Source organism: Calonectris borealis, chromosome W (assembly GCF_964195595.1).
Source record: "Calonectris borealis chromosome W, bCalBor7.hap1.2, whole genome shotgun sequence".
Lineage (NCBI taxonomy): Eukaryota > Metazoa > Chordata > Aves > Procellariiformes > Procellariidae > Calonectris > Calonectris borealis.
In genome coordinates this window covers 3,218,668-3,235,045 of record NC_134351.1, presented here as the reverse complement: position 1 = coordinate 3,235,045, position 16,378 = coordinate 3,218,668, and the positions used below count along the sequence as shown (strand labels likewise).

At 47.4% G+C, this 16,378-nt stretch overlaps 1 protein-coding gene across 1 annotated transcript in view; it reads left to right on the top strand.

Moving 5' to 3' along the window:
• Nucleotides 1–6,516, top strand: part of LOC142074678 (mitogen-activated protein kinase 4-like) — a 46,340-nt gene extending 39,824 nt beyond the window's left edge. Inside the window, exons 5-7 of the mRNA XM_075135457.1 lie at nucleotides 1,009–1,210; nucleotides 3,051–3,734; nucleotides 4,095–6,516. Of these exons, the coding sequence (XP_074991558.1) occupies nucleotides 1,009–1,210; nucleotides 3,051–3,734; nucleotides 4,095–4,107 (899 nt within the window). The 3' untranslated portion in view covers nucleotides 4,108–6,516. The remainder of the gene's footprint in view (nucleotides 1–1,008; nucleotides 1,211–3,050; nucleotides 3,735–4,094) is intronic.
• The last annotated feature ends 9,862 nt before the right edge of the window (nucleotides 6,517–16,378 follow it).

Below are 16,378 nucleotides of genomic sequence, written 5' to 3'. Positions count from 1 at the left end.
TTCCTTCTTACTTAATTAGTCCAAGCAATGAAATAATGTCCCGTGGGAGACAATCAGATATGGGTTAATGTTTAAGCACTGAGGCAATAGGTATGGCCCTTCCTTTCTGCTGAGTGATTTTGCGCCTAAAGAAGTGGTCCCACTCACACAATTAAGTTTTAATGAGGATATTTCTGAAGGTACAATGCAAAAGATGTAACTGAAATAAGGCGTGTTCCTATTTGTATTATCTGAATTTTAAGGAACTCTTCCATATACCAATAATCAACTGAATAAGCAACATCTTTAATGACAGGATTTGATCTCTTCACATAACTTCAGTGAAAGGAATCATCAAAGAAATCACAATAAACCCTACACATTTAGAGTTAATTCTAGTCACTTTATTGTGCTTCATTTCCTTCTTCATCATCATAGAAAGAGTTCATGCTCCACGGTCTTTCTAAAATAATTTTAGGCACTCAAGATTCTTTAAATATTAATGGGCAAAATAATTTCATAGTGTTGGTCACACCGAGAACTTTTAAAAATGGCGCTTTAAAACTAATCCCGCTTCAGTTGCACATAAAGATGTGCAATCAGTTGTCTGCAACGCAATGTGCTTGCCGAATGGATCTGAGAGTGCGGAATCAAATCCCAACACCAACCAAAGGTCTTTTTGGGGTACGAGCTTAGTGTTCTGGCCCAGGGTCGCAGCACTGGGTGTAACATATATCTGCTGTCCTGTGGAGGTGTGATGCTCTCACAGTCGTCTCTCCTGCCTTGCTAGATGAACTGACACCTGCGGGCTGCAGGATTGCTCCACTGCAAGCGCACAGCTCCCGTGGGGGGGTAAGATGGATGCAGCAAGGACAGAAGTGCGCGTTTTTAGATGCCCACGGGATGTGACCTTTAATTCCTTCTTTACTTCGAGGGGATTTGTTATGGGGGATTCACGAGGCTCATCCTGGAAAGGAAGCTGGCATTGCTTTTGAGGAATTAGTGAGCTTGTTTCTCTCTGCTTCACAGCTATTGATTTTCTGGAGAAAATACTGACATTTAACCCTATGGATCGATTAACGGCTGAGATGGGTCTGCAGCATCCTTACATGAGTCCGTATTCCTGCCCTGAGGATGAACCAGTGTCTCAGCATCCGTTCCGGATTGAGGATGAGATTGATGATATTTTACTGATGGAAGCCAACCAGAGCCAGATGTCTAACTGGGACAGGTATGGTACCCAAGGCTGGGACAGAGACCAGATACCGGCTTAAATTCTTTAGGCAGAACTTGACTGGTGAGTCTCTGACCTGCTTTCGACTGGGTTCAGTCACACATGTTCCAGACCCACAAAAGACACCTGCTTTTCCTTCTTTATGCCATATTGTAATTCAAGCCCAAGCTGGCACCTTGCTGAAGCCAACAAGAGGTTCGTCATCGATTTCCACGGGGAGCAGATAGAGTCTGCACGTTCCGGTTACTGAGTATCTTTCTGCTCTTGGTTTTATTCGCAGCCTATATTGTCTTCATTTGAGTTACATCTGTTTAAGTGACGCTACGGTTCTTCCCCTGTCCTCTGTCCTTATAATACAATTATAAAATAATGTAATTCTTGTACCTATTGGGGACCGGGCCTGATCTGGAGCTCTATATTTATCACTTTTCAAGGTGCGTAAGCCCCAGAGGCCACAGATCTGGGCTCTTTTAAAAAAACCCTTAATTGTGTTGACTTTTAAATGGTTTACTGAAAGTTGTACAGGAATTTTAGAGCAGATCAAAGCCTTGAGCTGAGGTCTCATGTCCTAGATGATTACCCCAGTTACTAGGCCAGTCCCAGTACCGGAGCAGGTAGGACAAAATAAGCAGCTAAGAATTAGCTAGGTTCACCTTCCTATAGAGCTCCTTCCAGCTGAGCACGGTGAGCTGGCTGAGGATGTCTGCAGCATTGTTCCTCTCTGCATAGCCATTAAATCTCCTCGCCTTCTTAATCCACTATATTCACCAGCACTGAAAAAATAATCTAAAGAAATCCCTTGCCTTCACTATTATTAATCTCTTTGCCCGGGTGAACAAGTATCAGGGTGGAGGCTCGGGGGGGCAACCAGGTAAATTAGGTAAAGAGGAAAGCTGGAAGCTTTTCTCAGGATATCTATCTTCAGCATATCCCCACAGCTCCGGCATCCCTGCCAGTTATAGTCCCCAAAGCAGCAAATCAGTTGCTGGAGGTCACCTTGTCGCCTTTTTATCTCTTGGCTTTCTTGGTGTGACACAAGAAGCGGGGATCTAGGCTGTTGGTCCTGTCACCTGGCTGGGGACATCTGCTATAGCGCCTTAAATTTTGCAACACAAGCCGAGTGTTTTAGAGACGGGAAATGATTTTGCCTGTGTGTCGTGGGACACCTGAAGAGCGTTCCATTGCTGGGATATAGAGCCCCAATACCTGGGATAACACATCTTTTAAAGGCAGCTTGGTTAGGAGCCAGTAAATTAGATGTTGCTTTGAAAACTGTGTCTAAGAATGGGTCATGTCGGGTAACGGCAATCAAGGGAGTTTGACTGGCTTGAGAAGTTAGCACTTAGCAGGTGACCCTTCAGGGATGCTCTTGGTCCATGACGTCAGAGTAAACTGGTAAATCTCAGTGGTGGTTTAAGCTCATCTTTTTTACTTTTACGGCCACAAACGAGGAGCATTTACACTGTGGGTGCTTGTCTCTGGGCTGAGGGGCAGTTTGATTATTAATATTGTTAATTATGTTTTAATCCCAAGTGGAGAGATCAGATAAACAAAGGGGCCAGTTGGTTTGGTTGTTGGGCTTTTATTCCCACTACTGGTCCTGTCCGTGCAGCCTGGCCAAGCCTCAGACTCCTCATAAATTACTCAGCCCCCCTGCCTTTTTTAACACACAAGAAAAAGGTCTCTGATATTAGTAAGAACTTAAAGATCTGTAGGTAAGGGGCATATTAGCAAGAAAAAAGTAAAAATAGCAGCAGCGGCATGCGTATCTGTTTGAGCACTGCTGTTTGTAACGAAGCCATCATCTGTGTGTCTAATAGCAGCGTGTCTTTCGCAGGTATCACGTAAGCCTCTCCTCTGATTTGGAATGGAGACACGATAAATACCACGACATGGACGAGGTTCAGCGGGACCCCCGGGCAGGGTCTGAATCCATCGCTGAAGAAGCACAAGTTGATCCACGGAAATACTCACAAAGCAGCTCAGAGAGGTTCTTGGAGCTATCCCACTCATCCATGGACCGAGTATTTGATGCCGATTGTGGGAAATCTTGTGATTACAAAGTGGGGTCGCCTTCCTACTTGGACAAATTGCTGTGGAGAGACAATAAGCCCCATCATTACTCAGAGCCCAAGCTAATTTTAGATTTATCCCACTGGAAAAGAGCAACCATAGCACCCGCAGCTGAGCTCTCGCTGGAAGAAGAACCATCCAACCTCTTTCTGGAGATTGCTCAGTGGGTGAAGAGCACGCAGGTGGGTCTCGAGTGTCCCGGTTCTCTTCCGGAGATTCAGGAACGGAGCCTGCCATCTTCTCCTCACCATCTCCACAAAGAACCCACAGAGGTGAACAGTGAAACAGACCCTGAGTTTGACTTGGACGTCTTCATCTCCAGGGCGCTGAAACTTTGCACAAAACCTGAGGATCTTCCAGACAACAAGCTCAATGACATCAACGGGGCCTGCATATCTGAGCACCCCAGTGAGATCGTACAAACAGAGGTGTACCAGAAAGAGCGATGGTGAGGAACCCACACCCAGAAAACCCCGCTGTATCTCCCTCTTCCTCTCTGATGGTGTGGCCATTGCCTGGGGCTGAGTGGCTTCCGTCTGTTATTGAGCATTTGTTTTTTACGCTATACCGAATGCCTTTTTCTGAAAAGGCAAGCACAAACCACATGCCCCTTTTGATGCCTTAGAAATACCTTTAAGGGAATCAAGAGGTGTGAATGAAATACTGCGTTTCTTATACTGCCTTAACACTCTTGCCTTGCAATCTCTGGGACCTGTTTGAAACTTAAATGTACAAGGGAAAGATGACAGTACATGGTAAGTTTGCAAACAGAAGTCAAATCAACTTATTTTCCTTTCTTTTTCTATAGCATCTTAAAATGACGAGGACAAAATCAGCATTTTCATTATGGTCAGATACCCTCCTGGTTTGACGGGTTCCCAAAATGCCAAACTTTGAGCTCCTCCGAGGCACCCGTGTGAGCACAGGCGGTACGGAGAGAAGCGATGCCAGGCAGTGCCTGCGGTCAGCCGTCAGTCAGCAGAGAATGGAACTAGAGGTAGAGTTTGGCCATCAGACAGAAAATAACTCTTCGAGAATGTTTATGGGGAAGGAATTTGACCTACGAAATATGGGCCACTTGGGATTTTTTTATTTTATTTTTTCTGATTGGAAGACAAAATTTTTGCTAAGCGCATTCTCCTTGTTTGGTTTCTTGCACATAAATTCTCCCATCTGTTGTACGGGGTAGATCTGAGCTCTCCGAATACTTAGGAGGCCCTGTATGATGCATTTCAGTGTAACAACCTGGTGCTGCGAGTCCTGTCTTGGGCAGCTGCCCAGCAGACCAGCAAATTCTGGTGGTAAGGGCTGGAGAGGGGTCGAGAGCTAGAAACAGGGTGTCTCACGGTGCGATGCTGCCTGGCACCACCAGCTACAGAGACTCAGCAAAGGTCTCACCTTTGCCAATAAAAAAAGGAATGAAAGTACTACTATTTTACCTTCTGACAAAGATGTCGTGAAGAAAACAACAGTTCCTGTGGCATTAGATTCGTAACTGGCCACTTTGCTTCCAGCTTCTTTGGAAGATGCTGGTGTCAGCAGGCAACTGAGCGCCATTTGTAAATAGATACAAACACAACTGATCTACTGTAACTTCTGTTTTCATCCACACTTCTGAGCACCTTAATAATTAATCAGCTAACAAGAGTTTGTATATGGAAGAAATGTTCTATACTTATATTTAAACAAACTCGGCAGTTTTTTAAATGGAAAACCTGTAAATAGTATCATAAAAGCCAATCTCTGCTTTCCTTGCCATCATGTCACTGTGCTCTCCAGCACAGCGGCACTACTTCCATTTGTAAAAGAGAAACTACTGTACTTAGTAACTCCGAGGTCCATATTTAACTATTGTTCCTATACGAATTGTTTCTACCCTTTTAACAAGCAATCTACTAGATATTTTGAGATGTGAAGAAAATTCGTTTGAGACTCGGATGATAACTAACAGCAGCATTTACTGTATTAACCCTGGTTTCTGTTCTTGGTGGGATCAGGTACAGTTTTAGCTGTAGGAGAGCTTGTGCAAGGCCCAAAAACTTGTTCTTATTGTGAAGATCTCTCCTTAGGCTGATTGAAATGCCGTTACTCCAGCTGATTAGCAGTGTAGGTGTGAAGGCTGCCAGCTGCATGGATGGGACGGGGTGGAAGTCCTGGGGCAGGGGTGGAGAAGGCATCTGGAAGGCAAAGCCGTTGGGCTCTGGTCTTTGCTTGGAGTGTTTGGACATCCCCGACGGTGGTTTAGAAAGGGGAAACAAGGGAGAAACAGAGGGTTGGTTTCCAGTGTGTTGCAGATTATTGATATACCTCAACTAAAGCTCAGCACTTTTACTCGTGGTGGGAGAAATTCAGACACTGAAGGAGCTGGCCGCCCCTGCAGTGGAGCGGATCCAAATGCGGCCCCAGCAGCCCACGACTCATCGCCCGCCATCCCGCTCTGCTTCGCCGTGCGCCCGGCAGCGGCCAGCAAAGGCTGGGAACGGGATTGCCAGCGCTCGGGTGAGTGTGTGCCCAGAGAGGAGGAGGTGGCAGCAGCCACAGTCGTGCCTGGTCGCTCCCTGGTGCCACCCTGGGAGGAGCAGGTAACGCCCAGCCTCTGACGGGAGATGCACAAATGCTGCAGCCGGAGGCAACAACTGAAAATTAGATATTTGGGAGCCGATGGAGTTTAAACCTGAAGGATAAGATCAGCAACGCGAGAGCTGACTTTTAAAACTCTCTTCTGACAGATTCAGCAACTATTTGCTACAGTTGGGTTAAACACGGAGATGCGCTGACATGTAAAATCGGCAGCGATCAAACCACACCAGTGTTTTCCTCGGTGGACATCAGTCGCCACGTCCTCTGAAACCAGAAGCCATTTTCTGTGGGTTGTTACATTCGACCTGAACATCTTCATCAGAGTTGTACGGAACTATTTATTATGGCCATGAAAGTAACAGTTTTGCTTTTGAATATAATCTTCTAAGGAGGAGTGGGAGCTTGGGGGCACACAGTTAAAGTCTAATATTAACTTCACAAGAAGCAAATCGAGCTTATTGCCGCTGTTCCAGATTTTCCATCTCGGTTCGTGAGCTGTTATTTAACGTTGTTCCAACACCTTGGCGTTATGTGTTGGGTAAGGGGGGAACGAGAGGGGTGGCTTTAATTTGTTACCCGAGTGTGCTCAGCCGATCACAAGCCAGATTTATTTCTCATCTACAACAATAAAATTTAAAGCCTGAGCCTTCCTTGCTTGGTAGCGTGTCATTATTTTGCTTATTATGAGACTTGAAATGTTTATTCCAGTACTCGTGTCTAGGGTTCTTCTGCAAATGATCATGAATACCTGATTTAGTCCATACACCGCATGAATATTTGCATTCTGGGGTTATTTGGTGTTGGGTGGCTTTTCACCGAGCTTTGGCTGGTGCAGGGCATCGGAGTGCTCAGGGTCACGGGGAGGGAATTCAGACCTCGTCACCGACACGGTGACTTCTGCAAACTGCTTCTTCTTGCAGGTGTTTGAAGAATCATTTCAGTGCAAGGTTAACCATCTGGTATTTCAATAAATTTGCAGATGTTACTTATTTGCAAAAGAGAAAAAAGGGAGCACTGCTGTAGTTAATAATATAGGTGGCGTGACAGGCCACTGAGGCCACGTGGCACTGGGGTGGGTGGACATCCTGGGTTTAGAGATGTGCCGGCATGGGTGTGCTGGGCAGAGGCAGGAGGGACAGAGGGTGCTGGTTGTGATCTCCGAGGCTTCAGGAGTGAGCGATGTGGTCCTGCGTGGTGACGTGGCGAGGCACTGCAATGACAACGCAGGGGACCTCACTGACAGAAGCAGAGGGACTGCAGATGTCTCCAAGCTGAGGAGGACCTCAAGTTTAGAGGCTGGCATTTAAGCCAGTGATCAGGTATGTAAGTGCCCTTGTGGGTCCCAGCCGTTGTAGCCGGCCTTGTACATGGTTTTATTTGAAGAAGACCAGAGGGAGCAGTGTCCCCGTGCCCTGCTGTGGGAGCTGCTTGTGGTGGCCGCCACGCAAGGGTCTGTCCTTCCACTATAGCCACCCACCAGCCACAAGTTGGGGACTGGGAATCCATCAGGGAGATGAGGGTGCAGCTGCCTGCTCAGCTGCTCTTAAAAACACCTTTAAATGTCAAAATGATGCCTCCGACCGTTCAGTTGCTGCCTGGTGATTGTTCCTCCCCAGTCACAAATATGTGACTATTTTTACTGCAGTTTATTTTTAATCGTGTTGGGATTCAGCAGCTGCTACACCATCACAGAGCTGCGTTAACCAGATCTTCAGAGCTTTACCATTAGAGTAATGAAAAAATCAACTTCAGCTTACTTTTAAATATGGTTTTAGGGACATCCTGGGAAGTGTTTCCTATGTGAATCACACCTGGATCCCAGAGTAAAACCACAACGTAAGTGTCAATGAATATTACAAGCGGAGCTATTGGAGACTGGACTGCTAATGATAATTTTTGTCCCTTTTAACCCAAGACAAACACGTATTTGAGCAATTTCATGCCACCATCTAACATTTTGGAGAGAGAGCTTGCGGTGAGAACACTGTACAATGTGGCATGCAGTCATTTCAGATCTCAAATGTTCTTTTTTTCCCCATTGATTGTAAGAGGAATTGAAGAGGACAAATACACCATATGGTGTCTGCTTGTGAATAGCTGCCTTTGGCATTTTCAAAGGCAGGGTTTGATTTTGAAGTAGTACAATACGCGGGTGAATATAGTCCTCTCAAAGTGCATCTTCACTTTCTGAGACCACGCTCATTTTGAACTGCCATCTGGCCGCTGTCGGAGCTGGTTTATAACAATCACGTTGCTAAATTCAAAGAGTAGGATTTTATTTACCAAAAAAAAAGAGAATCTGTCTTAAAAAGACAACCTTTTCTCACAGGGGCTTATTCCATCGGCTCTTGGGTTGCGGCAGAATAGATGGCAACAAAAGGACCTCGAAAGGGTTGCTTTGATTAATCTTGCAGAGAAAATAAGCAGGTGTTTTAGGAAGTCTGTATAAATTTTTATTAAGCTTTGGAGATGTACCCAAGTACATTTTTGACAGGGCGGACTATACCTAAAAATATCATTAATTCCTCTGATATGTCACTGTTGCATGAAGTGTTTGTGTGTACACAGATGGTATATTGTTTTAAGTTTAAGCAATATATAATATTCCTCCCAGAAAATGGCAATAGATGTGGGTAAAGGTGCTTCAAAGTGTGATTTGATCTTTCTGCCTCCCCTCTGTGCTTCGGTGTCTGTGGGTGAGAACCGCCGGGGCATGTCTGGTGACTGGTTAGTGCTTGGGTGCCAGCTCTATACTCATGTTTGTGGGAATTCCTACATAGGTGGTGGTATAAGTACCTGGGGCAAAAGCAGGAGTAATTAAACAAAACTTTGACAGTCCAGTCTGGAGAATGGAGCAGGTAAGAATAACTGGTGTGTGGGACTGGCTCTGTGATCAGGGAGAGCAGCGGGAAGAACTGTGATTTATTGGGGGTTTTTTTTTGAAGAATAAGGAGTTTCTCATGATGTCCTATTTTTATACGGCTCTGCACTAGAAGGACACTTTATAAAACTGACTTGAACGGCCTCAGTCTGGTGCCAAGTCTAATGAACACAGTTCACAGCGGAGCAGCCTGAATCTTGCAGCTTGGCTAAAACCATCATCACAAAACAGCTGCTAAAAATGCAAAATTGTCAAACTCTGCAGAGCCTTCACCCCTGTCTCGCATCCCCTGTTGGCACGGGCTGCTTGGGCACCTGGGGCTGCCACCACCTCGTCTGTAGACCTGTAGACACCCACTAGCGACTGCCAGCTCCGCCAGGGGTGCACAGGGAACGGGAGGGAATGAGCTGGTGGTGGTGCCCTGTCTCACTGCCGTGGCCCATGCTTCTCCATCCCTCGCTGCCTGTTAGGGCAGTTCCTTCCATAACTGCCACCAAAAACCAGCAAGGCACCACTGGGCAATTCTTCAAACTATTTAAAAGGAGCTGGTCTACATTTCTAACTATATGCAAACCAGTTTGGGTTTTGACTCAACAGATGAGGGTGCAATGCTGACCGTGTTCACATTTTTTTTCCCCTGCCATTTCTCCTCTGCTGCACGTTGACATTTCAGTGCAAGAAGGGCAATGCTGGGTTAGTGAACACCCTGGGAACGCCGTGCGTCCGGCGGTGAGCTGTGTGGCTCCGGGACGGAGCAGGCAGTACCACTGGCTGCTTCTTCATGGTTATTGCAGTAACTATTTCAAAATCCTGGGGCATTTCTGTTAGTCCCGCTGGCACTTCAGGAGGGAAGTGGAGATCAATGGAACAGCTTGAACTCCAATTACTCCATCTGGCTGTGTAGGGGGTGGGTGATGGGACAGACAGCGCTGGCGTGTTTCCATGCAGCCACCCCGCTGCTTGATGTCAGATGGATGGGGTGAAGTAGGTGGTGGAATGATAATTTAATAATCAAAAATTCCCTTTAAAAATATATGCTGTCTGCCCCCAACTCCTGCTGGCCACTGTTAACAGCTTCAGTGCCACCAGGAGTTCCCAGGACAGAGCCACAGCAAAAAGCCTCTTGCCCTACACAAGTTCAGTGCTGCATCTCCCCATGCGAGAAGGACAGTGAAAGCACACTGCCAATGGGAGATGGGATGAGGAAGAGAGCACGTGAGCGTACAGGGGTGATGAAATTCCCCTGCCGAGCACTAACGCACAGTAAGGGAAGGAAATGGTTTCAGCCCTAAGCATTTTTGCTCTGTTCTGCAAGGGACCTGTGCTCATGGGTGCCGGGAAGCTGCCAGTCATCCAGGTAAGTCCTTCTCTAAAACACTCAACAGCGTCGCGGAAGGTGGAAGGTGAAAGGAAACATGCCATGTGCATGAACTGGGCTCAGCCAGGCACAGCAGATTTTCTGTGCGCCTGTGCACATATAGAAATGTATGTTTCATGTGCTGAATGCCTGGGGGAGCCTCTGGATCAGGATTGGAAAGGTTTGTTTCCATCCTTATAGTTCCATCTTTCCCTCTCATCACAAAGCTCAGCCACATCTCTTCAGCCTCCTTCGCTTCTGGAGATGTGAATTCTTTCTCCGTGATGAGAGCTTCTTGGCATTTTTGTAGGAATAAAAACAACACCAGGAGCCTGGGATACAACAGAGCAAATGCACAGAGGATCCGAGCTGTCCACGTACAAATCACCTGCTTTTTCAGCTTGCTGGAGGTGGTTGATACTTGAGTTATTCCATTCCTGAGTGAGTAGCCCCTATTTTTAAGAGTTTGATGAGCCTAACCATGTTTGTGGATGGGCAGCATTCGCATCCTACCAAGGAAGACTTACCAGTCCCCAAAGTAGTCACTGCTGGGGAGGAGGAGACCTTCAACTGAGAAGGTCTTCTCAGGCTCAAGAGTCAATCATTTGGCACAGCCAGGTGTGAGGAAGACTAGGCAAGGCAAGAGGGACATGCGGACTCCTGCCATCCATCCAGTGTAGATAAACAGTCTCCAGGGAGGTCTGGAAACAAGAGACAACCCTCCTGGAAACAGTTAAAAACAATTTGGAGGAGCCTCCAGATTTTCCTTGTATAATCCTGTGCAACTGTCAGCTGTGAAAGGAAGGAAGAAGAAAAGCCTTTCTCTCCAGAGAAGACGGTATATGATGGTTATTCATCGCAGGCTGAAAAGGCCGTCACTGCAGCAAAGCAAGGCCTTACATTGGAGTGCTTCTGCCACTAATTCAGCATGCTGAGCAGCTGGAGCCTTCTGTGGTCCCACCAACCAAGATAGCGCATTATTCTCTTCCTACAAAAGGATGCAGAGAAATTAGCTTTTCTTGCCAAAATTAGCAGCAAATCAGGGGCTCACACTGCCCGTGCATGGTCCATGCTGTCTCTCGGACATGGCTGCTGTGCATCTAATCCCACTATCTGCTCCTGGAGCTGCACCCCACCGCCTTCCTGAGTGCCGCTGGAGCCGGATGGGCTTTGCCTGGTCTGGGTGAGCTGCTTCATCCTGCCATGGCAGAGGGACAGGCTTGGCTGGGAACACAGACGGTGCTGGCATGTGGGGTTGTGTGTCTGCAGGGAGCTGGCAGTGGCAGTTTATTTGCATGTCACCCCTTAATCCTCAGCCAGGCTGTGCCTTCGCTCAGTCTCCGATGAAAAAAACAAACGGGAAACTGAGGGAAACGGTGGCAAAAATGTCAGCCTGTGAACTGCTGAGCAACAAACTGAAATATTTAATCACAGAGCCATTTACAGAGGGGCCGAACAGCAGGAGCCTTAGTTTCTTCTTTTGGCTGTGACTTCTCTGTCTCCAGAGACACAGACTGACATTTCGCACCCACTGAACTGGCTCATTATAAACCAGACATGGGCAAGACCTGTTCGTCATCTCTCTGCCAGGCAAGGGTCCGTTCCCGCAGCAGGTACTTTGTTGCTCTAAATGATGTTCCTCAAAACTGCGAACACAGTAGCTGCCAGTAAATGCCAAGATCTTCCATCCTCTCGCCTGCCACTTCGAGCTGTACCCCCAGGAGCTGCGTGGTCTCTCTGTGCTGCTGCATTTTCAGATGAGCATCACTGTGCACATACTCAGTTTCCATTAGCCAACCCTTATTTCCCAATTCGGTGGTTGGGAGCAAGGCAGAGCGCTGCTCTGGGGCTCGCTCTGCAACCTGCTCCTCCCTGGTCTGTGTGCCCGGGGTAAAATCACCCCAGCTCTGTGTGTGTCTGTGTCCTTGACCTCATCTGTAAAATGGGAGATGTGAAAAAAATGCTTTTAGACCAATTGATAAAAAGAGTGAGGTATCCTCTGGTTTTCTTCTCCAATAGTTAAGCTTTTATAGAATCATAGAATGGTTTGGGTTGGAAGGGACCTTTAAAGATCATTTAGTTTAGGGCAGTGAAGATATCATGAGTGGGCCGAGCGGCAGCCTGCAGGGAACCCACCTCCTGTACCAGCTCATCCAGGGGAAGGGCAGACACCCAGCCCACAGCTACTGTGACTCCATTTCTGGCTGAGGTTCCTGCCGGACCTGCCATAAAAGAGCCAGGATCTGCTCTTTGAGGAGATGGATAGAGCAAAGAAAGGGTGGAGGGAGAAACCGTGGGCCATAGGAAGCCATGGGTAGGGAGCTGAGCAGGCAGATGGAAGAAGTGGAGCTGAATGGTGGATTCAGGGACTCCCACCAGGTCCTGGAGGCCTGTTTGCATCTGGGGTGTCTGGGGTGCAGAACTGCAGCCAGACACGGGTCTCCTTTGGGAGGATGTCCCCAAGCCAGGGCTGTTGCTCCAGAGGGCAGCTTTTTCACAGCCACCGGGCAGGTGGGAAGAATTGTGTTTCCTGGTTAAAAGTCTGTTTGACTTCAGAATTGTGCAGCTCTTGGAGCTGTGAGCTGTGTTAGGCAAGGACGGACTGCCCTCTGCAGGGGAGCTTATAAAAGTGGGGTTCCTGGCCTTTCTAATTCACCTGGATTAAAACCTACAGATCAACCCTCCACAGGGCACTCAAACTGATGACACCACCCAGGGTGAGAGCCCCTCTGTGACCTTACATCCTCCAGCAGAATTCCATTTTTAGTACCCGTGATGTGCAGAAGAGCTGCAGGGCAAGGGTGTACCAGCCGTTGGTGATTTGATATCAAGCTTTTCCACCTGCAGGGAGAAATAATAGGATCACACCTATTTGGCATACGTGTGAGCAGTGAGGAGCGGCTATAGGTCTGGGCTTGCAGGGTGGTGAGTAGTCCCCGCTCCTGTGAATGAAGCCAGGAGGTGCTTTGTCTTGCTGAATTGCATCTGGTAGGTCTTCTCCAGCAAAGTGTTTAAGCACGTCATCATAGAATGGTTTGGGTTGGAGGGGACCTTAAAGATCATCTAGTTCCAACCCCCTGCCGGAGGGGGGACATCTTCCACTAGACCAGATTGCTCAAAGCCCTGACCAACCTGACCTTGAACACTTCCAGGGATGGGGCATCCACAACTTCTCCGGGCAACCTGTTTCTGCCTCACCCTCATTAAGCAGATCAGCAGAGTCATTTAAGTCAACGTAGATGACTCTTGTGCTTTGTTGCATGCATGCATGTGGCTAAGCACTTTGTTCTCCTGGGTTGGTATTTAGCGGTTAGAACAGAAAAGGAAATTATGCTGTTTCTGGTGACCTGAGCCCACACTGCGCAGGTGCTGAGGCCACCTGGATTGTATCAATGTGTCTAAAAAATATAAATTCCCATCTTCAGCTTTTGACAGTACATTCACTGCACCCTCTGACAAAGAAGACAGAAGGGAGGAACCTCTTCCCAGGTGGGACTGAACTGATAGGTGTACCTGCTAAATTAGGCGGCTTTTAAAACCCAAGAGGCTCATGCTTTGTAGCAATATTTTAAAAATCATGTTGGAGACTGCTTTTTCTCTCATAGAGAGAAGCATGTGATCTATCAGGGGAGCTCAAAATAAGAAGTCCAAATCTTTCTGAACAGTAACCTGGTGCTGCCACCAGTTTGCTTGTTAACTCTGCACACCCCCACCCCCCAATATTTGGGACAGGGATAATGTACAGCTCACATTTACACGAGTTTATCAGCAGTTGAAAGAGTACAATGTCTTGTTTTTCAGGCCTTTGTATGCACTGCTAGAAAGTAAAGTATCCAAAACGCAACACATACAGCTGCTCTCCCTGTGAGTATTCTCCAATGGCTGCAATTTGCAGTCTGCAGGAGCTGTGGGGAATGACTGAGACTGAGGGAGAGTAATGAAGTGACTCTCCTGGGCTCAATCATGCAGAAAATACACACTGACTGCAGTCCCGCCTGCCTGCTTCCAGGCCTGGCCACACGCTTTCCCTGGGGACTCGGGGGAACCGCTGCGGTGAGGGTTGGCATCTGTTTTGTTTCTGACAGCGTCTAACAGCTTCTGCTGGCAGTTTCCCAATTAGGGACTGCCAGCACCTTTTGTCTTCAACTGACTCTGGGAGCGGTGGAGGAGCAGCCCTGGGAGTGCCTTAAATGAAGGCATTGAATAACAGCAGGGGTGTAAAGGGACCCCAAAACCCTCCGCAGGACAGAAGGGATTGCTCAAGCCTGCAGGTCAGGCAGCCTAAGCTGAGGTCCTGCAAAGAAAAGGGAGCAAATCCTCCTGGAAGCCATTTACAAGCACCTGAAGTGGATAAAGGTGGTCAGGAACAACTGAGATAGATTTACTGAGGGTAAATTGTTCCTAACAGCTTTCTGTGATGGCTGCCTGATGGCTTTCATCTTTCAGCACGCTGCCTTTAGACCTCTGGCCAGCAGGCTCAGAGCAGAGGTGAGATCTGTGGCTTCTGCAGTTCTGTGTCATGCCATCTTTTATCCTCAAGTGCCTTTCAGAAGTGGCTTCGTTCAGCCTCAGCCCACCTGATCTTTGGATTGAGGAAAATAAGCCTAAACTGGAAAAAAAACCTTGCTAGCTAAATAGGTCTGAATTTTCAAGAGACTCAAGTTCCCTCACTCTCAGAAAAGAGAAAAATCTTGTTTGTGGAAACTGTCAAGAATCGGAGACCCATTCACAGCACTGCAGGTTTCTCTATTATTTTTGCTGTCACTGCCATATGGAGACAAAAGCACACTGTTTTCATTAGAGAGAGTTTCAAGCCTGAGACACCAGTGTAATTGCCTGGGAGCCCAGGCTGAGAGTGTTTAAAGCAGAAGCAAGAGTCGTCGAGCGTGCATATGCTGATGGGACCCATCCTTTAACTTTCAAGTCTCAACGCTGGCTCTGATCAGTCCCTGTGAGGTCCATTCTCATTCTGCAGTACACATACACACCGTCTTAGATGAGAGAGAGACAGAAAAGGGCTGTATGCCGATTTCAAGATCTTAGATAACAATGTCACCAAACCCTTACTGGTGGGGTTAGACTCTCCCCTGAGGCATCTGAGTAACACCTCTTTCCAGTTTAACAGAAGTCAGTGGGACTTTAGGACTTCTAAACTCATAGTGAGTTTAGTGTTAAGATTTTGGTGCTTTTTATACCCGCTTTGGTCAAACAAAGGGAGGACAATCCCAACTCGATATATACTGAGCCATCAGAAGAGGGCAGTCCTTCCCCTCTGTACTTGCTCTACTTCATGGTTGAATTAACGGTCTCAAAGCCACGAGTTGATGCTGCAGACTTGTGCTGATACGGTTACACTGGTCGGGGATGTGGACAGATGCAAGCCCTGAATGACATTGCTGCGCCGGAGTAGGGCCCACCGCCCACACAATTCTATCAACAAAGCTGCACTTTCATCTTACTTGCTGTTTTCACTGCGGAGCTGCAAGTATGGAATATCTGCGAGGATTACGTTAGTCCTCAGCCCCCTCCCGGATAATCACACAAAAGGGAGGCAGAGTGATAAACCATTCAAGCCTCATGATGAAAATTAATTGCTTACTTCTGTGGTTAAAGGAGGCACATTAAAGACACACAGTTTCTCTCCTGAGCCTAAATTGCCATCCTCAGTTCAGGCCCTGTGTCCTTCTGTCCCTCCATCAAGACAATTAAGGAGCTCAGCCAGTTGAGAAGAAATATAAGACGTGATGTCAAGGAAGATGATTCCGAAGGGCAGAGGTAGGGTGCTGTAAATGATCTCCGGAAGAAAGCTTCCAGTTATGAGGATGGTGTAGGAAAGGGTCACTGTGTGTCTGCACCAGAGCTGAGAGCTGTCACCACAGCACATACAAATCTACTTGGTTTTAATGCAACTAATACAACTAACAGCAGTGGAGAAGCGGAAGGGGTTTACCCTGATTCCCAGCAGAAAAGTAAATGTATTAGGGGATGAAGGCACCAAAAAGGCTGTGGCCTCCCCCTGTGAAGGCCATTCTGTGTGGTACCTGTGGTCTCTGCCCCAGGTCTCTGCAAGGCAGGAGCTGGGCAGCCTTTCCTTTACAGTGCACTTGCTTCTGCCCCCACCGTGGTGGACAGATTAGCTTCAGTATAGGTAAATCTGTGCAAGTTGTGACTGTATCTCTACTTGCTGTGTGGCTGTATTAACGGAGCAAAAATGAGAGGGGAGGAGATGGTCATTGGTCAGGATAAGTAAAGTAGAGTGGGGCAGTGTTGAAGG